Source organism: Mus caroli, chromosome 14 (genome assembly GCF_900094665.2).
Source record: "Mus caroli chromosome 14, CAROLI_EIJ_v1.1, whole genome shotgun sequence".
In the NCBI taxonomy this organism is placed as follows: domain Eukaryota; kingdom Metazoa; phylum Chordata; class Mammalia; order Rodentia; family Muridae; genus Mus; species Mus caroli.
In genome coordinates, this window is record NC_034583.1 from 21,342,077 (window position 1) to 21,360,969 (window position 18,893).

General features: G+C 43.3%; 2 protein-coding genes across 4 annotated transcripts in view; one reads left to right on the forward strand and one right to left on the reverse strand.

The window, feature by feature from the left end:
• Cacna2d3 (calcium voltage-gated channel auxiliary subunit alpha2delta 3) overlaps positions 1 to 18,893 on the reverse strand; it is an 810,117-nt gene that overhangs the window by 113,054 nt on the left and 678,170 nt on the right. The window lies entirely within an intron of this gene.
• Positions 1,254 to 12,943, forward strand: Lrtm1 (leucine rich repeats and transmembrane domains 1). Of its 2 annotated transcripts, none has more exons than XM_021181599.2 (3): positions 1,254 to 1,768; positions 4,820 to 5,416; positions 10,477 to 12,943. In XM_021181599.2, exons 1-3 carry the CDS (start codon positions 1,762 to 1,764, stop codon positions 10,905 to 10,907), a joined length of 1,035 nt encoding a protein of 344 aa, XP_021037258.1. In that variant the 5' UTR covers positions 1,254 to 1,761; the 3' UTR covers positions 10,908 to 12,943. The 2 variants fall into 2 exon arrangements, with proteins under 2 accessions (XP_021037258.1, XP_029324872.1); XM_029469012.1 differs by lacking the exon at positions 1,254 to 1,768 and adding an exon at positions 1,780 to 2,481.

Consider the following 18,893-nt stretch of genomic DNA (forward strand, 5'->3'; position numbering starts at 1 on the left):
CAGGGCCAAAAGAATGGGAATGGGTGGGTAGGGAAGTGGGGGGCGCTATGGGGGACTTCTGGGATAGCATTGGAAATGTAATTGAGGAAAATATGTAATAAAAAAATATTAAAAATTAAAGAAAAAAAAATAAATAAATATCAAGAAAAAAAAAAAAGAAAAACATTCCCCAAGAGGCTATTCAGAGGAATCACATACCCTATCAGGTCTCATGCATAAGGGATTACCTGCCTTCCTCTGTGGTATGAGAAGACAGGCACCCCCCCCCCCCCGGAGCTCTTCCAAGGAGAGGAGCTCAGAAGTCCTGGGACCAGTCTCCTCGATCCTTGGAGCCTTCAGCCTTCATGAAGGTACTCTGGTCTAGATTTAATCCTGGATGCAATTTCATAAAGCACTGGCTATCATTAGCCCTGTAGGAGGTGAGGCTTTGTGAGGGTAAATGCAATCCAGACCTATCTGATTCCAGAGTTCACACTCAGCTGCTCATCTATACTTCTTGGGTTTTATGCAACCTCAATAAAAAGTACCTTTGTCACCTGACCAGTCATAGAAGGCCTGTGGAATATTCTACAGTAGGTTTGTTTTTCTTTTTTTGTTTGTTTGTTTGGTTGGTTGGTTGGGTTTTTTTTTTATTGTTTTTTTTTATTTTAATTTTTTTTTTTTTTTTTTTCTTGGCTCACTTCAGGCACTGGAAGCCCACTTCAGCCAGTGGCAGGCATTTGTACATTCAAAGAGCTGGTTCCAATCCCCATTTGGAAAGTTTGCCTCATTGCTTATTGGTGAACAACCAACTCAGTTGGTTTCTAGCTCTTACTTAGCCAACTTTATTGTTTTATATGTGAACAGTATTGAGAAAAGGGTCTGAACCTCAGCATTAGGTAATGTAAAAAGATGAAGTATTTCATGCTGGCCAAAAGGTCCTTTTAGTATGTGTCAGCAGTGGTGTGTGTGTGTGTGTGTGTGTGTGTGTGTGTGTAGCAAGCAAGGTGAGATGTATTTGTGGCACTGGGGAGGAGGGATTGTAATGCCCATGTAAGGAAACCATGGCTGTGGATTTCAGGGCATGAGGACCTGTCAACGCAGCTAATCTCCAGGGACCTGGGCTGAATGTACCCAGGATAGCCAAAGAAGTGCCCCAATGGAAACTGTCAGCCTCCAGCAGGCCAATTTGTTCTCATATTACACTCCCTGCAGGCTCTGTTGCAAGACCCCAGGTTAGGGATTCGTACCCTCCCCCACCACCACCACCAGTGAGGGTTGACACAGCACGGTTGATAAGTCAAGAGAATGCAGAAGCCACAGCCGGATTAAGAAGGCTGTTTTATTTTGGTGCCCTGGACTTCAAGCAGATTAAATAATCAAAAAGGCCCGGCCATTGGGGTCATGTCTGAATGCTACAGCTGTTCACCAAGGTCTGACCAACATTCTTTATGGGGTTTGCTGTCTGAATGAGAGAGGCAGAGAAGATCCTAGGGAGGTTGACACTTTCCAAAAAAAAAAAAAAAAAAGACCGGACACAATCAAAAGACCCCTCTTATGGAGAAGGACCACAGCAGACAGAGACAAGGGGACAAGCTGCTTAAATAAGTGACCTCCTGAATTCAGCAACTGTTTTCTGCACTGGAGAAAAGCCCATGCTGGATTCAGGGAAAGAGAATGGAAAGCTGGTTTCCAAGTCTGCCGTAGCCCGGGTGTGTTGATCTGTGAGTCCACAGGCCAGGATATACATTGGATGAGGGTTTGTGCTGCGGAGCCTGGGCCATGAAAGGTGAGCAGGAATGAATTCCATTGCCCCTACCCCAGAAGTCCCCCACCTGAGGGAAGGGGGCGATCCCCTCTAAGAAGTGTCTGTGAGAAATCAATTTTCAACCTGTCTTTCTTAAAACATTGGACAGATGTAAAAAAAAAAAAAAAAGAAAAAGAAAAAGAAAAAACTCTCTCTCAGTGGAAAGATGGATGTGTTACCATGCTGAGCAAGGGGGAAAGGGGGCTGAAGACAAATGTGTATAGTCGTGGTGTGGACATGCAGTGGGCTTGTCATGGGCCATTTCATAGACAACATGGTGCCTTGAGTTGGAGTTCATATATTACTTCCTTTGGGGAAGTGGGAGGCAAACTGGCTCCCATTTCAGAAATATAAGCCTTTTATTAAGAGATAAATGGACTGGGTGGGTACTCCGTTGTTTACGGATTGATTCCCTGCAACTAATTAATCCTTGTGGCTCAGTCACAGTGATAGTGTCTGGTGATTTCTAATGGAAAGGCATTTATTTGAACTTTGAAAGAAGTTAGATATCAGGAAAATGACAGAAAAACAAGGGCTGTAGACTTCTGTTTGAAGATGGAGAAGGGGACTTGGATGCTCTATGTCTCTTGAACTAAATCAAAGGCAGCAACTTTCCCTTGGAAAGCTTCTCCTTTTCCAGTCCTGCAGTCCTGGGTACCGGCAGCCAGGAGCAGAGTACAAAGCAGGAGATCAAGGTATAGTACATTTGACAGTCATTCAGTGTTTCCCCCTAGGTGAGGTGTAAACCAGAACATCAAATAAATAACCATCTCTTGAAAGCCTCCATGTTGATAGGCATTTTATTTTGAATAGCATTCCATGGCCCTGTCAATGCCTCTCCAGTTCAACAGAATGCGTGCTTGACACATGTTTGTCATACTTAGAAATTCAAGTCCCAAGAGAGAAAAAAGGGAGGGAAATAGGAACTTTGAAAAATGATAACACAGCCTTTTAAAAATATATCAATTCTCTGAATCCAACAATGAGACCCACTCTTTATTTTGGGGAGCAGTCACCCACATTCCTACAGCTGTGCCATTTGTAATAAGTGAGTAGGGAATCCTGGAAGCCCAAATGCTCCTCAATGAGGGATAGGTAGTCACTGAGTTTGACATTGTCCAACACAAGGAATGTGCCTTATTAGCTAAAAGAAATGAAGACGCGTTCTAAGTACTCAGGTGGATACATAGCTTTGACAAAAAAGAACAGATTGCAGAATAGGATAAATGTATGATTATATTTATATGAAGTAGACAAAGAAACAGTATACCATTGTGTAAATCCACCCCTGATTGCTGCACCATATCTCTCTTGAATATCTGGCAGAGAAATAGAACAGATAAGAATTCTCACAGATTCTGTAGACGGTCTGGGATCAAATCCTGCTAGATTGTTTACTGTTTCTGTGAACTTAGGGAATGATTTAGCCTCTCTATGCCTGTTTTGTTTTTTTGTTTATTTGTTTGTTTGCTTTTTCCCTTCAAAATGTTGAAGACAAACAACTATGTTGACAAGGTCAACAATGACAAGGTCATTAGGGTGGATATGTGTCTATAAAGCAGTAGGATTGATCTCTGACATGCAGTGTATGCCATCTGGTCATTTGCTATTGTCCTTATTATCCACTGCATTTTACAAAGCTTGGCATAATACCATTCTATCTCTGTGATCATCTCTAGCAATTACAGAAATAAAAATCAGAAGGAATACCTAATAGACTCATTTCAACCCATGTCCAAGATAAGCTCCCAATACTTCCAACTCTGAAAATGTTGGATCTTGCAGTAAGTGAAGGAAAATTGAGTACAAGATGGCACCTTTATGCTCTGAGCATTTAGCTCAGCAGTAGAGCACCTGATGAACAAGTATAAGATCCCAGGTTTAGTCCTCAGCTTCAGGGAGAAAAATCCTTAGACAACTCCAAAGATCTCAAAAGAATATTCAGGTAATATGCTGTAGGTCCCTGTTTCAACTCAAGCTGGAAATGTTATAAACATTTCAACTCTGAACCCATTTATTAAATAGTATCAAGAAGGCAGGCGCCAAGGCTCAGTTGATAGTAGTAGCCTAGCAAGCACAGATCTCTGAGTGAGATCCCCAGTACCATGAAATTGAGCATGGCACTACATACCATAACCCTGATACAACGACTATTGTTTTGAGTATGTCTAAAGACAGAAAGCAGGTTTCTGTGGGGCTTCTGTGGAGCAAGTCTGTGAAGGGGCTTCTGGGAGGAAAACCAGAGATGGTTAGAAGAAGGTTGTATGCCCCACTAAAGCACTGCACTTCTCAGTAAGAAGCAAGGAGATGATAGAAGTCTGATCATCTATGAGAGGATGGTAAAAGTTTCAGGAAGAAGGATATGTCTTACATTGTTTCTAACGCTTTTTGGTAATTTTTAAAACCATCATAGAAAAAAAGGAGAAAGAGGATCACTACAGATTGGGTTATACCTGCAAAGCTAGATAGCTGTTTGTAAAGGTATTCCCTAGTCAATAGGGCCACCTGAAGCCACATCTGATAACTGAAGTATAAATTAAGACCAAGTCAAAATTAAAAGTCAGTTCTTGGGTCGCAGCAATCACATTTTGGGAGCTCTGGAACTATAGGTGTCTAGTGACATCCATGTTGGGGGGCAGGCACAGAACATTTCTACCACCATACAAAGCTCAACCGGCCTACCCTCCTCCAGAGAGGTCCTTTTAGAAATGTGGGCATCAGCTCCTTTGTGACCTTTCAACCTGCCACAGCCCACACACCTGGCTCTGACCTCCAAAGGACACATGACCCAGACGTTCCCCTCACTGTTTCATGTGATATCAGTCTTATACAGTCTGATGACCGAGTCAGTCACAGTAGCCTCAGTGGCCGGCCTGGAAGTACTCAGTCCCATTCTGTGAAGGGTGAGGACCTCCTTTCTAGCTGGGTGGAAGGCACTGCTGGCTCAGGACCACACTGCCTGGGAATTCCTTGGTTGTTGGCGACCACATTTCATACACTGGCCTCCATCCCTTCCTCTTCTCCTTGCTTTAGGTACTCTGCTGCTGGTCTCCAGTGTGGGTCTCCTGCTCCCAGGAGTGGGCAGCTGCCCCATGAAATGTTTGTGCCACCCATCATCAAACTCCGTGGACTGCAGTGGTCAGGGGCTGTCAAAGGTCCCCACTAATTTACCCCCATGGACAGTAACACTGCTCTTACAAGATAACCAGATCCACTGGCTTCCTGCTCTTGCATTTCAATCTGTATCACTGCTTACCACCTTAAATTTATCTAACAACTCTCTTTCAAATCTGGCTGCAGAGGCTTTCTATGGACTTCCACACTTGCGGGTTTTAAATGTAACCCAAAATTCCCTGCTTTCCATAGAAAGCAGCTTTGCCCGTGCCCTTCCTGGGCTCAGGGAGCTAGATCTTTCATCCAACAGCCTCAGCATCCTCCCCACATCTCTGGGGAAGCCTTGGGAGAACCTGACTGTGTTTGCTGTGCAGCAGAACCATCTTCTACATCTAGATCGTGAACTTCTAGAGGCCATGCCCAAGGTGAGGCTGGTACTTCTTAAGGACAACCCTTGGATTTGTGACTGCCACTTACTGGGTCTGAAACTCTGGCTGGAGAGATTCACCTTTCAAGGTTAGTAGTGTGCCTTTCTGTGTGCCACCAACCTCAGCATCTCAAGAGGGTGGAGGACAGTGCAAGGGGAAGCTGTAGGCTTTTGTGTGTCTTCACATAGAAGTATGTTAGCTTCATGAGGGGAGTAAGTGTCTACTGGAGTTTGGAGGACATTGGGTGTTATGCCTATCATAGTGTGCATGCAGATGGCGTGGACTTCTCTCTGGGAATCACATACCAAAGCATCCTCAGCTCTAATTTCCAAGTGTGATCTCTTTGGCAATGTGGCTCTCCCTTCTTAGGCTAGCTTCCCCCTCTTTCTAATTCTACCAAAAGATGGCTATAAATCTTATTAAATACTGAAATTGGGTCCAGAAGGCCCTTTCTCTGAAATTACTATTTCTTTAATCAGAAGCTCAAATCTAAGCAACAGACCCTAGAATATTAGAAAGAGTAAACTTTGGAAGTCACTCAGGAGTTAATAATGTATAGTCTAAGGGTCAAATTGTGCATGTGGTGTTTTGTTTTTGTTTTCTTTCTGTTCATTATGTACCAAGTGGCTGTTTTACACTGTAAAGCACAGTGGAACAGTTGTGACAAAGATCACCTCTCACACCTCATAGCCTTTGCTATCAGAGAGAAAGCTTGGCAGCCTTGGTTGCCAATGGAGAACAGAAGCCCAGAGTAGTTCAATGACCAGCCTAAGATTGGACAGGCAAAGAAAAAATGAGAGTAGAAAGCATGACTGTTGGACCTTGGCTTTGGGTTCTTTCCTGAACCCTACATTGCTTTTCTGAGCACCATTTGCTCCTTCCTCTCCTTGAACATCCTTGATGTTCTAGGTACTACCCTAGACCCAGAGAAAAGGGCAGTGACTAGGAAACACTTATCATTACGAAGGTTTCATTGGAAGGATGAAAAGAAAGATACTCTATAAGACCATAAACAAATGCATGGATTCAGACAGCAATGGTAAGACAGTAAGGGGAGCAAGTGATATTAGAGGGGAATGCGCTCCAGCTTAGATAGGATAGGAAAGAAAAGCCTCCCAAGAAAATGGCATATATAAGAACCAGAACAACAAAAAGAAGGAACAGAAGATAACTATGGGGATGGGGGCCCAGCAGGCTTTAAGGGCCTGGTGAAGAAGCTAGCCTGGCTTAGCAAGAGCCAGAGGAGTGAGTCAGTGGGTGGAGATAACACACAGCCCATCTTGGGCGCACGCCCAGCCTCTAAACATGTGCAGAGCAGGTGCCCTGTCTGGATTGTATTCTAGGGGAGGTGGGAAGTTCTGAGGAATTCTTGTCTAGGGAACAGTATGAGCTGACCACTGTGTAAAATGCCAGGCCGCTGACTCTGACAGGGCAGAGCAAAGGCCATTGAAGAAGAGCCAGCGGGATGAAGGGGGAGGTGATCTCAGTAGAGCAGAGAAGAGATGACAGGGGCCTAGACAAGGATGGCAATACGTGATTGGCATTTGGAACAATGCCATGGTAGAAATGGCTGAGGGGATGGAGAGAGTGGTGGGCTGAGAGAGGCAAAGAGTAACTATGGAAGATTGCTTTGTATTCCTTTCTACTTGGTAACTGCATAATTGGGGATGCTTTTAGCAAATAGGGAAGGGGGGCAGTGGGAGGCCTTGCAGAGGTACTCAGTGGAAGGCTCAGAAAGCGGACATGTTTGAAGCACTTGTCACACTTCAGGGTGGGGAGGGGTGTTGTTGGTGATTACATGCTTGAGCCCAGGGGGACCTGAGCGTTGCAGTTGAATTGGGGGAAACACAGCACCTGGAGGCATGGTATACACATGGTAGGATCTCAAACGTGCCACATCACAATTTGAAAGCTTCTCAATAGTCTAAGAGCAATGGATGCATCACCAACTAGCCAAGGTTGAAGTTAGCTCTCCAAGGCAACTATCTAACTTAGTAACATCCTTCTGATAGGTCAAAACCAAAAACCAAGCATGTCTGGAGGTAAGGTGGCTAGAGCCATTGCTCTCTGGATTAAATCACAGGCATGAAACAGACCATCCCCGAAAGAGGGTTTTCATCAAAGAAGAACATTGTCCAGTGTAAATCAATAGGCAGTTTCGAGACCAAGGACACCCACAAAGCAATGCAGGCAATGGTGGTATTCTATTCAGCCACAAACTTATGTGAAGGAATGCCTTTGTCTACCATGTAGTGCTACCAAGCAGAAGCTGATAGTATTAGGGCTGATTTTGGTCCCTTTAGCCAGCAGTGTGGTTTAACTTTCCTTTATAGCAATGCTTCTAAAGTGCAGATAACAGTCTTTTCAGAGTAAGGTAAAAATCAGTTCACTGGACCATGATCTGGTGTCCTGACATCAAGAAAGGAAGAATACTATCTAGATACAAGACACGGGAGACACTCTGCTTATGCATACACTGAGCCTAAAATGAATGTCTAAAACTAAACCAAGAGAGCAGATGCTAGTGTGAACCTTCATCAACAATTGCAAACACTGAAGGTATCAGTCAAAGCAGGGTGATTAATCTCACAGACCACCTGATTTCAGTCTGTCCTGAAATTTACTGATTACCCCTGCCTGAGTCCCTGGCAACTGGGAGTGAGACCTGCATCCCAGGTCTGCATTCCACACAACCATTTGGGGACATAACCCTCTTCTGGATGGCGATGTCAATAACTTCATTACATGACATTTAAGGTCACCATCTAATATGGCAGACAGAGGAAATATAGTGGGGAGTCTGTGTGTTGGAAGTGATCAAAACTCAGTCATATGGCTTCAGATGAAACCCAAAAAATAGAAAAACTTAGGATCCTGTAGGCCTAAGGGCAAAGCAATTTGCTTTGGTCCATGTAGAATAAACTCCCCTTTACCCAACTGTGCGTGCAGGATGCTAAGCTGGCGTCCTTTATTCACATAGGAACCTAGACTTTGATGTTCATGGTTAAGTGTGAACTAAGTACTCTGAGCAAGGTATGGTAGTGCCACGCTGAACACTTGACACGATTATTTATTCATGCAAATCCTCAGAACAATCTTGAAAAGTGAATTCCATTATTATGCTTCTCCTGCTGTCTAGTATTGCAAGCAGAGGCTCAGAGTGAGTAAGGAACTTTCCAGAACTACACAGCTAAGTTATATAGAGATCTAAGATTTGAACCCACTTCCTTCCAAGAAAGTGCTTTCAATGTCCAGTGAGGACAGTTGGAGGTTGAGGATTGGGGCTTTTTCCCTGAGAAGGTGGTGGAGGTGGGAGGAGGATCCTGACTAAGACCACAGCTACACAGGAGGCTACTGTGACAAGGCCAGGCACAGGTCCCGTGTTTCTGCTGTGTCCGAGCATTCATCGTAGGCCTGTCCTTTGCTCTTGAGTCCCAAGGGTGTGAATCTTAGCACAATACTAGAGAGGGAAGTGGTTACAGAACAAGAATGTGCCTGGAGTGGATACACACTATACCATAGCCGAGGTGTGAACACCAGCCAGTGAAGCAGTCTGGCATAGCAGCCTGGGTTCTCCTGTGGGAGCCTCCCAGTGCTTTGGTTGGATGAAATGCTTTCACTCCCCCAGGGTATCTGCCTCTCCTGCCTTCTGCCTTGACATAAAGGCCCTAGTGAGAGCCACCATAGCCAGGTGCTGAGGGAGATAAGCTCCCACAGAGGCCGAGCCTCTCATCTCAGCCCAGCTGAGTGAAGCCCTGGCTCAGCTGGAGCAGCCACCTGAGCCCTCTAGCCTCATGAACACCAGTGGCTCAGGAAACTCCTCTTTGATCTTATTGCTTTAAAGCTGGGATTCATGCCTCAAGGGATTGCTGAAGAAGCCAGGAGGGGCCCAAGGGAGTCTAGTCATGTGTCATTCAGTTTTAAGCAATGGCAGCAGAAGGAGTATGTATTGGATTTTGTCCTTGTTGACAACCCTGGTGTTTCTGGGTCATGTGATAGCTCTTGTCTTGTGGAGTAGTCCTATCTGTTTATAGGCCGCTTACAACCTTGTCTTAAGATGATTAGATAGGAATGGTGGGCATATATCTCCCAAGCCCTAAATGACTATGTAGTAGCATGAGACAATAACACTAAAGTGACAACCACCATATGTACTTTTCTGGCATGAACTTAAAACAATTCCCTGTGATGTCTACTGAGAATCTGTACTCTCTATTTGCTAAGGGAACAGGCTACCCTCCCCTGCTGATGTTTTTAGGGAAGCCTGGGAAAAACTAAGCATAGAACCTATATGGGTCCTGCCTGTCAAGTAGGCTGTCCTGGCACTGCCCTGGTCCCAGGACAAACCAGAGAAAAAGAAGTAGAGAGGAGGAAGTGTCCACGAGACTAGGTTTGGGTGTTGACTTATTCATTCATGCCCTGTATGGATTTTAAAAAGAATTCTCTATAAGATGGAGGATGCGGATTTTGAACGGTCAAGTCAGACACAACTGGGATGTTCTGATGGAAGAAAACTTTAAGAAGTTTATTCCCATAAAGTCAAATAGTGTACTAGTGGTTACACAGGCCAGTGTGAAGAGGTGGAGTCTAGTACTCCGCGGGAGGATAACTACCACAGATGCCCCAAGAAATCAGTTACCTTATAGAGACCCAAACCCACATTTGATAACTCCTTGGAGTATTTGGCACTCAAAGTAGTAAATGTCATGAGGCCCAAGTGGATGAGTTACTTAAATACCAAGAGCTGCATATCGTATTGTCAAATGCTCAGGTACACAAAACCCAGAAAACACCATTCTGACTCTCTAAAGAGTGTTGAGAGAGACATAAGGTCTCTGGAATTAACATTCAAATGACATATCAGTTCTCTGATTTTTAGTGGGAATCCAGCAGCAAAGGATTCTTGTGTGATGGGCAGTCTGTGGGAGGAAGGCTGGAGACCACAGTGTCCTTAGATGTTAGGCTCTCACATTCTCCATCAGTGTGTGCCCAGTGGTCCCCTCAGCCTTTATATAATATTAAAGTAACTTGCTTCCTAACAAATTCTTAGCCATAAATAATTGTCTATCTACTCTGTGGCAGGCTGAGGACTTTGGAATACTGTTGTATCAAAGCTCCATCATCACTCTTTGCTTTGTTTTCTTAAAGGGGGAGAAACAGATGGTGCCATCTGCAGGCTGCCTGAATCCTGGAATGGAAAGGCTCTCCTCTCCATTCCTCATGAACTGTACCAACCCTGTTCTCTACCTTCTCAGGATTTGGCACCCTCACTAGTCCGGCAGCCTGGTTCTGCCCCGCAGGATGCCCAGAATTCTCATGAGAATAGCTCAGGACAGCAAGATCCCTTGGAGTGTGAGGCCAAACCCAAACCAAAGCCAACCAACCTGCGCCATGCTGTGGCTACTGTGGTCATCACTGGGGTAGTATGTGGGATCGTATGTCTCATGATGTTGGCGGCTGCTATCTATGGATGTACCTATGCAGCCATCACAGCCCAGTACCAAGGGAGACCCTTGGCATCAGCCAGGAAGTCTGAGAAGATGGGAAGTAAGGAGCTTATGGACAGTTCATCAGCCTGAGAGCCTTCACGTCCAAGGTCCCCTCCATCACTGAGGGCCCGGAAGAAATGTCTGAGTGAGCCTGATGTGTTTGATGCTCCTGTCCCATGTTTTATCTTCCAAAACAACTAAGGAAAAAATGTATCCAAAAAAATAAAACAAAGTACTCAGTGGGAATAAGTTTATGCTGCAACTTTTAAATGCCGTAGATATAATAGACACACTCATATCTTGCAACTGAGAAGATATGACAAGAAGTCTATGTGTAGGAACAAAGAGAAGAGCAACGCCATCTCTTTTAGGTACCTGTTTCTGGATTAAGCTGGATTCTGCAGAGCAACAAGAATTCGGACATGTGTGCCAATAGGCATTTTTAGGAGCTCTGGGGCCACCAGTTGAATTGCCTGGGAATAGCCTGGTGCTCTTACTCGACCCGTACTGGCTGCCTCTTAATTCCAGTTCATGCTAGATTGGTGGGATGTTGAGATGTTGCGTATGTTACACATTTAGTGGAAATGTCTGTTGGTTGGGAATTTCATAGCTGGCCACAAGACTCAGATTATATTTAATTTTCTAAATCAAAAAGCCATTTGGGGCTCTCTAAGCTGTAGGGGAAGATGAAGGTTCCATGTCTGGGTAATGGGACTCAGGCCTGGAGCCTGGGCAAGGTTTTGATGTGAAAGAACACGGAGAGAATGGTAAACTAGAATACAGGGCAGATATCATCAAGAGACCATATCCACCAAGCAATGGGAACCTTACCCTAGAACTCTCCCAGAAGGGATGGCTTTAGCTTAGGCTGAATGGCGGCTGTGTCTCTGCATCCGCATCTGCATCTGCAGTGCACAGAGGGCATGGATTTGTACAGCTACACCCACACATAAACACCCTTGGAGCAATCAGCTTACCCACTAATGAAATGCAGCCGTGTCGGGTGGGAGCCAGTAGCTGTTGATCACCACCCAGATTGTATGCTCAACACTCTGGGATAGGAAATAAGAAGGAAGTTTGAGGGGGAGTGGGAGTTACTGGGGGGTGGGCGCGGGACTCGAGGCACTGGAGGGCAGACATCCTGGCTAGCGCTTCAGCATGGCTTTAAAAAGTTCAGGTATGGCTTGCAGAGTCCACAGACTTGGTCTGAGAGAGTTGCATGCAAAGTGAATTTTTATAAATTGAATCATCATTTGAATGCAGCGGGGGAGCTCGCTATTTAAAGGAACCTTTCATGGAATCTTTTCTGTAATGGAAATAATTGGCTCCAGATTGATGCATTTTTTTTCCAAATTTGCATTTCTATGCTAGGGTTTCTTAAAGTGGAATATACCTATACCTTCTCTTTCTGTTTACACTACAGGCACATTTTAGGATTATAACTATTTTGCACAGGAAGAGAGCACAGAGGAGTTAAAGACATGTTAAAAGCAGAAAATGACAAATATGGGGCAAGCTGTTCCTCTAAAGCCCATGACAGACATTGCTAATCAATCCCAGCTCTTTTCCCAGCTGAGCCTCAAATATACCACAGATGGTTTCTTAAGACAGCACTATAGGCAACCAGAACTAATCAATTGGAGTTGGTTCAAAGGATAAAGCACATTTGCCATTCAGGGTACTGGCTCGACTTCACCCCTCAAGGCCATGTAAAAATTGGTTTGGATCCCCAGTCAGTTGTCTACTCCTCAACCGGAATATAAATGGGATGTTCACATGTTGGGATGGACAGCTGTTGAGCGTGCTATAAGCAATGGAAACCTTGTATATATACCAGTGGACTAAGGACAGACTGTCATTTTGGAGTATCAATTCAGCTACATATTCTTTTTTATAGCAGAAGAAGTTTAAATGTGAACGGTCACAATGAACCCCATTAGTGTATGTAATTAATATGCATTAAAAATTACAACATGTAAGGGAACAGCACACCAAGAGTTCCCAGCGAAGGCCCACGGCTGCATGGGCTGTCATTTGTCCTGACACCTCTCCTTTGTGCCGAGGTAGCTCAATTCAACTGTGTGACCGAGTTTCTATTCTAAGGATGGAGCAACTACTTTCAAACTGAAAAAAAAAACAAAACAAAACAAAAAAAAAAGCATTTCTTTCCATTGTCCTAGCTGCACCTTTTTTTTTTTTCCTTTTGGCCAAGAACATAATTTGAGAGGAAATTGAGAACGTTCCTTTACTCTTCCTCTTGATTTGACCAAATGTTCTTCAAGCTCATGCTGTTAGCAGGCATGGCTCACTGTTCTCATGAGCATTCCTCATAGAATTCTGACACTCGCCCCATGGAGACTTGGGCAGCTAGCACATGCCCTAAGAACTCCCAAGGCCAGCAGCACATACCTCCTCTAACAAGTGATTTAGGACTGCAAGTGTACTCTGCCCTGTCAGTGGTTTGGCAATGCTGCAGATCAGCCTTGCCCTCTCCTCTCAGAGATTACATAAAAGAGTTTCTAGTACACTGCGCAAACCATGAACGTGGCTCAAACCCTCGCCTGTCAACACCCTGATCCTATTAGATGTCGATGTACAGATGATAACCCACGCAAAAGGCCTCTGGCTTAATAGGTAGTCTTTAAGCAAAAGGAGTTAAGTGACGCATGTGTAGACTCAGATTTCTATCATTTGCCTACAGTCACCACACACAGCAGTTGGCAGTGAAAATAATTACTTACTCTGAAATGTCAACAGCTCCTCAGAACAGAAAAATATAAATCAAGTTGTTTAGATGAACAAATGTGGAGTTATCATTTGCTAATATGAGAAATGAAATGTTTTAATTGCAAAATGCACAGCAGATGAAAGACCCAGTTTTCAGGGTGTTCTGCAAGAACCACAAATTATCTTTCATGAGCACTGCAGCTCACGAGGGGCAATTTACGAACGCCTCACAGATTATTTTCAGCTGCTTATTACTGCCATCCTATTCATAGAGTCCCCTGTAAGAATGTCCTTCCGTCAGAGCGCCAGACTGGAGGAGGCACTCAGGGCAAAAGGCAAGTGTAGTGTTGCTTCAGAGAAAGTCATCTGAAATGGCATGCTTCCATTAAAAGTAGCGTAACCGTGTGGTGACAGGCAGGTGATTTCTGCTTGTGCAGAGACCTGAGTTCACAGCCACTGCAGCTCTCTGTAGCGAAGCGTGCAGGAGAAGGGCATGCCAGCCATGTGATGCTGAGAGTGAGGCAGAATGTGAGGAGAAAGACCTGCTGTCAAATCAAAAAGGTAAGGTGGGGACCTCAAAGCCCTTGGAAAGACGCTTGTGCTTAAGACGATAAAATGCCAGTGGATAAAGGAGTTACCTTGTTTTGCCTTATGAGAACAGAGACCTGAAAAGAGATCCACACCTGGGCATCCTGCAGAAGGCTCCTGGAAATCAAACCCCATTGCTGAAGTTCATTGAGAACTACTGAAGACAGACCCCCTCTGCCTCATACTCTGAATATTGAAAGTGGCTAAATTGGTTTCTAAAATATTCTATCTGTGCCCCATATTCATAGTCATACAATAGTCATTCAAAACCTGTAACTTCCTGTGCAGATCAGGAAATCACTACTTCCAATGTCCATTTAGATTCGCTACATGCTACTGTCAGAAACCTACAAGACCAGACACCTCAACCTACCAGGCATCCCTGAACAAGATAATCTGCAAAACTTCAGGGGACCATCCCATCTCCCCCCTAATGGATTGATTATTTATTTATTTATTTATTTAAATGCTTAAATTACATTGAGGTCTCAAAGAAACCTTTGTCTCATTCAGAGGAGGCCTTATAACTTTCTGACAGGCTTTCAGATTCTTCACAGGGCTGTTCACCTCTATTCCCATTCCAAAGACACTGTCTGTTCAGAATCCTCGAAAAGGATAGGCTGTCACCTATAGCCTCACACATCCATTAAGCAGACCCAGAAAACAAATCGAGGGAGCTAGGGAAGGCCCTGAAGACCGTTCTGTCGAGGCCTGGAAAATGTCAGCACAGTTGCCGTTGGTCTCCTTGTCCATCATGGGCATTGCTAACAGATCACAGCATACTTATCAACTGATTCCAGGCCAGGCCTCAGAAGCCTTTCAAATCTGTTTCCCAGGTGCCCATAAGAGATCAACTAGAGTTGACATAAGGGATTAAAGTTATTTGCTACGTCGATATAGTTCAGTGTCTTTATTTTACAGCTAGGAAATAGAAGCATGGAAAAGGGAAGGAACTTGCCAAAAGTCACACACAGTTCATTGTGTGACTGATAAATCCAGTTGCAGAAGCTTGTAGTTAGCATGAATAACACAAACTAATCCCCTATTACCCTTTGTCCATTGTATAGTCAGCTGCTCTATCTAGACTATGACATCATTGTACTAATCACTTAGATAAAGACAATTACAGCACTGCCAACAACCTTCACTGGGTGTGGTGCTGGCTAGTTTTATGCCAGCTTGACACAAGCTAGAGTCATTTGGAAAGAGGAAACCTCGATTGAGAAAATGCCCCAATTAGGATCGGCCCGTGGGCATTTTTCTTAATGTGGAAGGACCCAGCTCATGGTGGGTGGCATCACCCTTGGGAAGGTGGCCTTGAGTTCTATAAGAGAATGCCACTGTGAGAGAAGCCAGTGGCTTCTGCCTCAGTTCCTGCCTTTAAGTTCCTGTCCTGACTTATTCATTTATTTATTTATTTTATGACAGACTATGATGTGGAAATGTAAGCTGAGATTAACCCTTTCCACCCCAAGTTGCTTTTGGTCATGGTGTTTTATCACAACACTAGAAACCTAGCCAAGACAAACACCCAGCTTGGCACCAGGCATCTTCTAAGCACATTAATTAATTTTCTATCTGCCTTATAATGAAAACCATAGGTGTCTACTGTCCCATTGTACACGAGCCTAGAAAGCAAAAGTCCTAAGTTATCACACCAGTAAATGATCCAGTAGAAATTCACACAAGAGTTGTGATGGCTGATTTTATGTCAACAGAACACAAGCTAGGACTATTTGAAATGAGGGAAGCTCAACTGAGAAAAATCCCCCATCAGATCCAGCAATAGGGAATTTTTCTAATTAGTGATTGATGAGGGTGGGCTCAGCCCACTGTAGGTGGTGCCCTCTCTTGACTGGTGGCCCTGGATTCTATAAAAAAAGTAGACTGAGCAATCCAGTAATCAGCAGTTCTCCCTGGCCTCTGCATCAGCTCCTTCCATCAGGTTCCTTCTCTGCTTGAGTTCCTGTCCTGACTTCCTTCAGTGATGGATAGAAGTATCTGCCAAACAAACCCTTTCATCTCCAGCTTGCTTTTTTGGTCATGGTGTTTCCTCACAACAATAGAAACTCTCACTGAGACACAGACTTCCCTGAAACCTAGGTGCTTTTTGAGACTGAACACATCCTTTTTGTTGTTGTTGTTGTTGTTATTTTGAGTTCCTGGTTTTTAAATCAACACTTCTGGCTAGCATACTAAGTAACAAAATAAGAGGTTTTGTTGTAATGCACATGTGCATCCCTGCAGGTTGCTGCAGATGCTGGTTGTTGTCTCGGTGCTTGCCCTCCCTTGCTCTTCAGTTCTGTTTTTGCTAGGGTGACTCTCTCAGTTCTCTAGCTTGTAAATGTCAGAGGACCCAGAGTTCTCCATCTGTATCCTCTCTACCATGGAGGGTTTGAGCTCATCCAGACACTGGTTCTGATTCCAGCCAGACCTGCCCACCTCTATCCTCAACCCCAAGCCCCTACTGCACCTCCTCATTTACTTTAAACCAAAGTACGGTCACATCATACATTTTTCATCAAATTTCAGTGTATATCTTTAAAGAATAGAGACAAATTTGCATCCTCAGATGACATGTTGTTTCTTCTAAGTGTAAGAATTCCTAATTATTTCATTTCTAGTTGTTTCAAATATGCCCTTTTGATTATTTTTGAAGTTGACTTGAAAAGGGATATTGAAGTCATTCCATCTTTGAATTTTATGTATTTATGTATGAATTAATTAATTAACTAATTAATTAATATGGCTGTGTGTGTGCAAACATTGACCCTGAATTATGGATGGCGTTCTGACATGGATCTTGACATCAGCTGAGTCTGCTTACAGAAGAGAGTCCAAGAACTGGCAGCAAATGTGGCCTTTGGGGACAAAAGGCTGTGATCAATTCTATCTCTTTCTAATCAAATGCTGTCTAAGGTTTACTCCATTGGTAACAATGTCCACAGACTAAGTGCCAATGTACCCATGCTTCTGCCATAGACACTATTCACATCTGCCCTTCTCTTTCCAGGAAACACTACACTTAGCCTCCTTGATCCCCCATGAACTCTTCTCTCAGCCTGAGTACCATATATTCTCATCTTAACAGATCAAAAATCCCAACAAGGAACCACGAAGTTTTGCTTAGGTAAAGGCAGGAAAATAAATCCCTGATCTTTCATGAGCTATGTTGAAGAAAAAAAAAAAGGAAAGAAAGAAAAATACCATAAACTCTTATCCACTAAAGTATCTAGGGACATTTCTAGTATCATTTAAGCACCGTTTAAGTCTACTGTTCCAAGGTTTATCAATCAGAATGAAGCTTAAGTAAATCGCCATCTTGATTGACAATGGGAATATATATTTTGGGGAAGCTTAAGACCTTCGGTTATGATTTCTGTATAATCCCATACTGTGAGGTACAACTGATAGACATTCTGACTCATGAAAATGAAAGTCTTACATCAACGTTCATTTGCATAACCTCTGACTCCAATATCACCTCCATCTATAAGAACATGATAAAATAGGTGACAGAAGAAGGGACTTTTGCTTGGTTCTGCTTTAAATAGACTGCCATTTTCATCTAATGAACTTGCTACTGAGCTTTCTTGGGAAAAAGCCAAATAGTTTTGTGTTGTGGTCCATACAGTTTCTATCTAACTACCTAGCTCTTACATTTTGGTAGGAAAGTGTCTAAAGATGAAAGAGGCATGGCTGCATGCAAAACACAACCTTTTTTCAAAAATATCAGCAGATATGCCATAAGGTACTTATTTCTTGATAATGTAAAGAGCTCATACAACAGGGCAAAAGGCAAATCATTATCATTTAAAAATAGGCAACAGTTTTGAATAGACATCTCTCTTACAAAAGATGCAGCAAAGGCCCAAAAGCACCTGACCAGATAACTCCTCAGCACTTATTAGTGGGGAAATGCAAACCCACTCCTATCCATCAATGTGGCTAAAGTTAAAAAGTTAGATAACTAAATGTTGGTGAAGATATGGAGAAATTGGAATTCTTATGCACTGCCCGTAGAATTCTAAACTAAAGTAACCACAATTCAAAACACGTTTTTCAATTCCGCAAAATACTAAATAAAGAGTTACATGTGACATAATTTCACTTCTAGGTATCTGCTCAAGAGGAATAAAAACATGTTCATGTGGTAACTGTACATGCATGTAACAGTATTACTAATAGGTAAGGGGTATTCACATAATAGAGTATTATCTAGTGATAGAAAAAATGAATTACAAATTAATGACAGACTGCGGTCCTAGAAATATTATATTATGCGAATAAAGCCAGTCACTAAGGTTCATGTGTCATTGCATCAATCTGAAATGTTCCAAAATCTGCAAATCCATTGATAAGCAGAACAGTGCTCCCTCCTAAGGATGAGGAGATGGACCAAGAAAGAAGAGGGGATATAGGCTGAATTCCTTCAGGGTACACAAGAGTTCTAGAATTAGTATGTAGTGCTAGATAATCAAACTCTGTCAAATATATGAAAGAGCCATTGATCTGTGCGCTTTAAAGGAGTGAATGTTACAATACAGGAAAGACATAGCAATAAAATCACAAGAACAAATTAAAAGTAAATAAATAAGTGGCAAAAGTATAGAATGGGTTCTGCTGGCTGCCATCTTCTAACATCTCTAGTCTAAGACATTAGTAGTAAAAAATGTATGTTTAAGTATTTTACTCTGAAATGTTAAGACACTGTAATAAGGGTCTAGAGAGGGAGAGGGAGAGGGAGAGGGAGAGGGAGAG

Excerpts from the sequence above, each read along its gene's own strand:
- Lrtm1 (XM_029469012.1), top strand. The coding sequence starts at position 2,367 with ATGTCTCTTGAACTAAATCAAAGGCAGCAACTTTCCCTTGGAAAGCTT. Across the intron at positions 2,482-4,819 it reads GTACAAAGCAGGAGATCAAG|GTACTCTGCTGCTGGTCTCC; the intron begins GTATAGTACATT and ends TCCTTGCTTTAG. Across the intron at positions 5,417-10,476 it reads GGAGAGATTCACCTTTCAAG|GGGGAGAAACAGATGGTGCC; the intron begins GTTAGTAGTGTG and ends GTTTTCTTAAAG.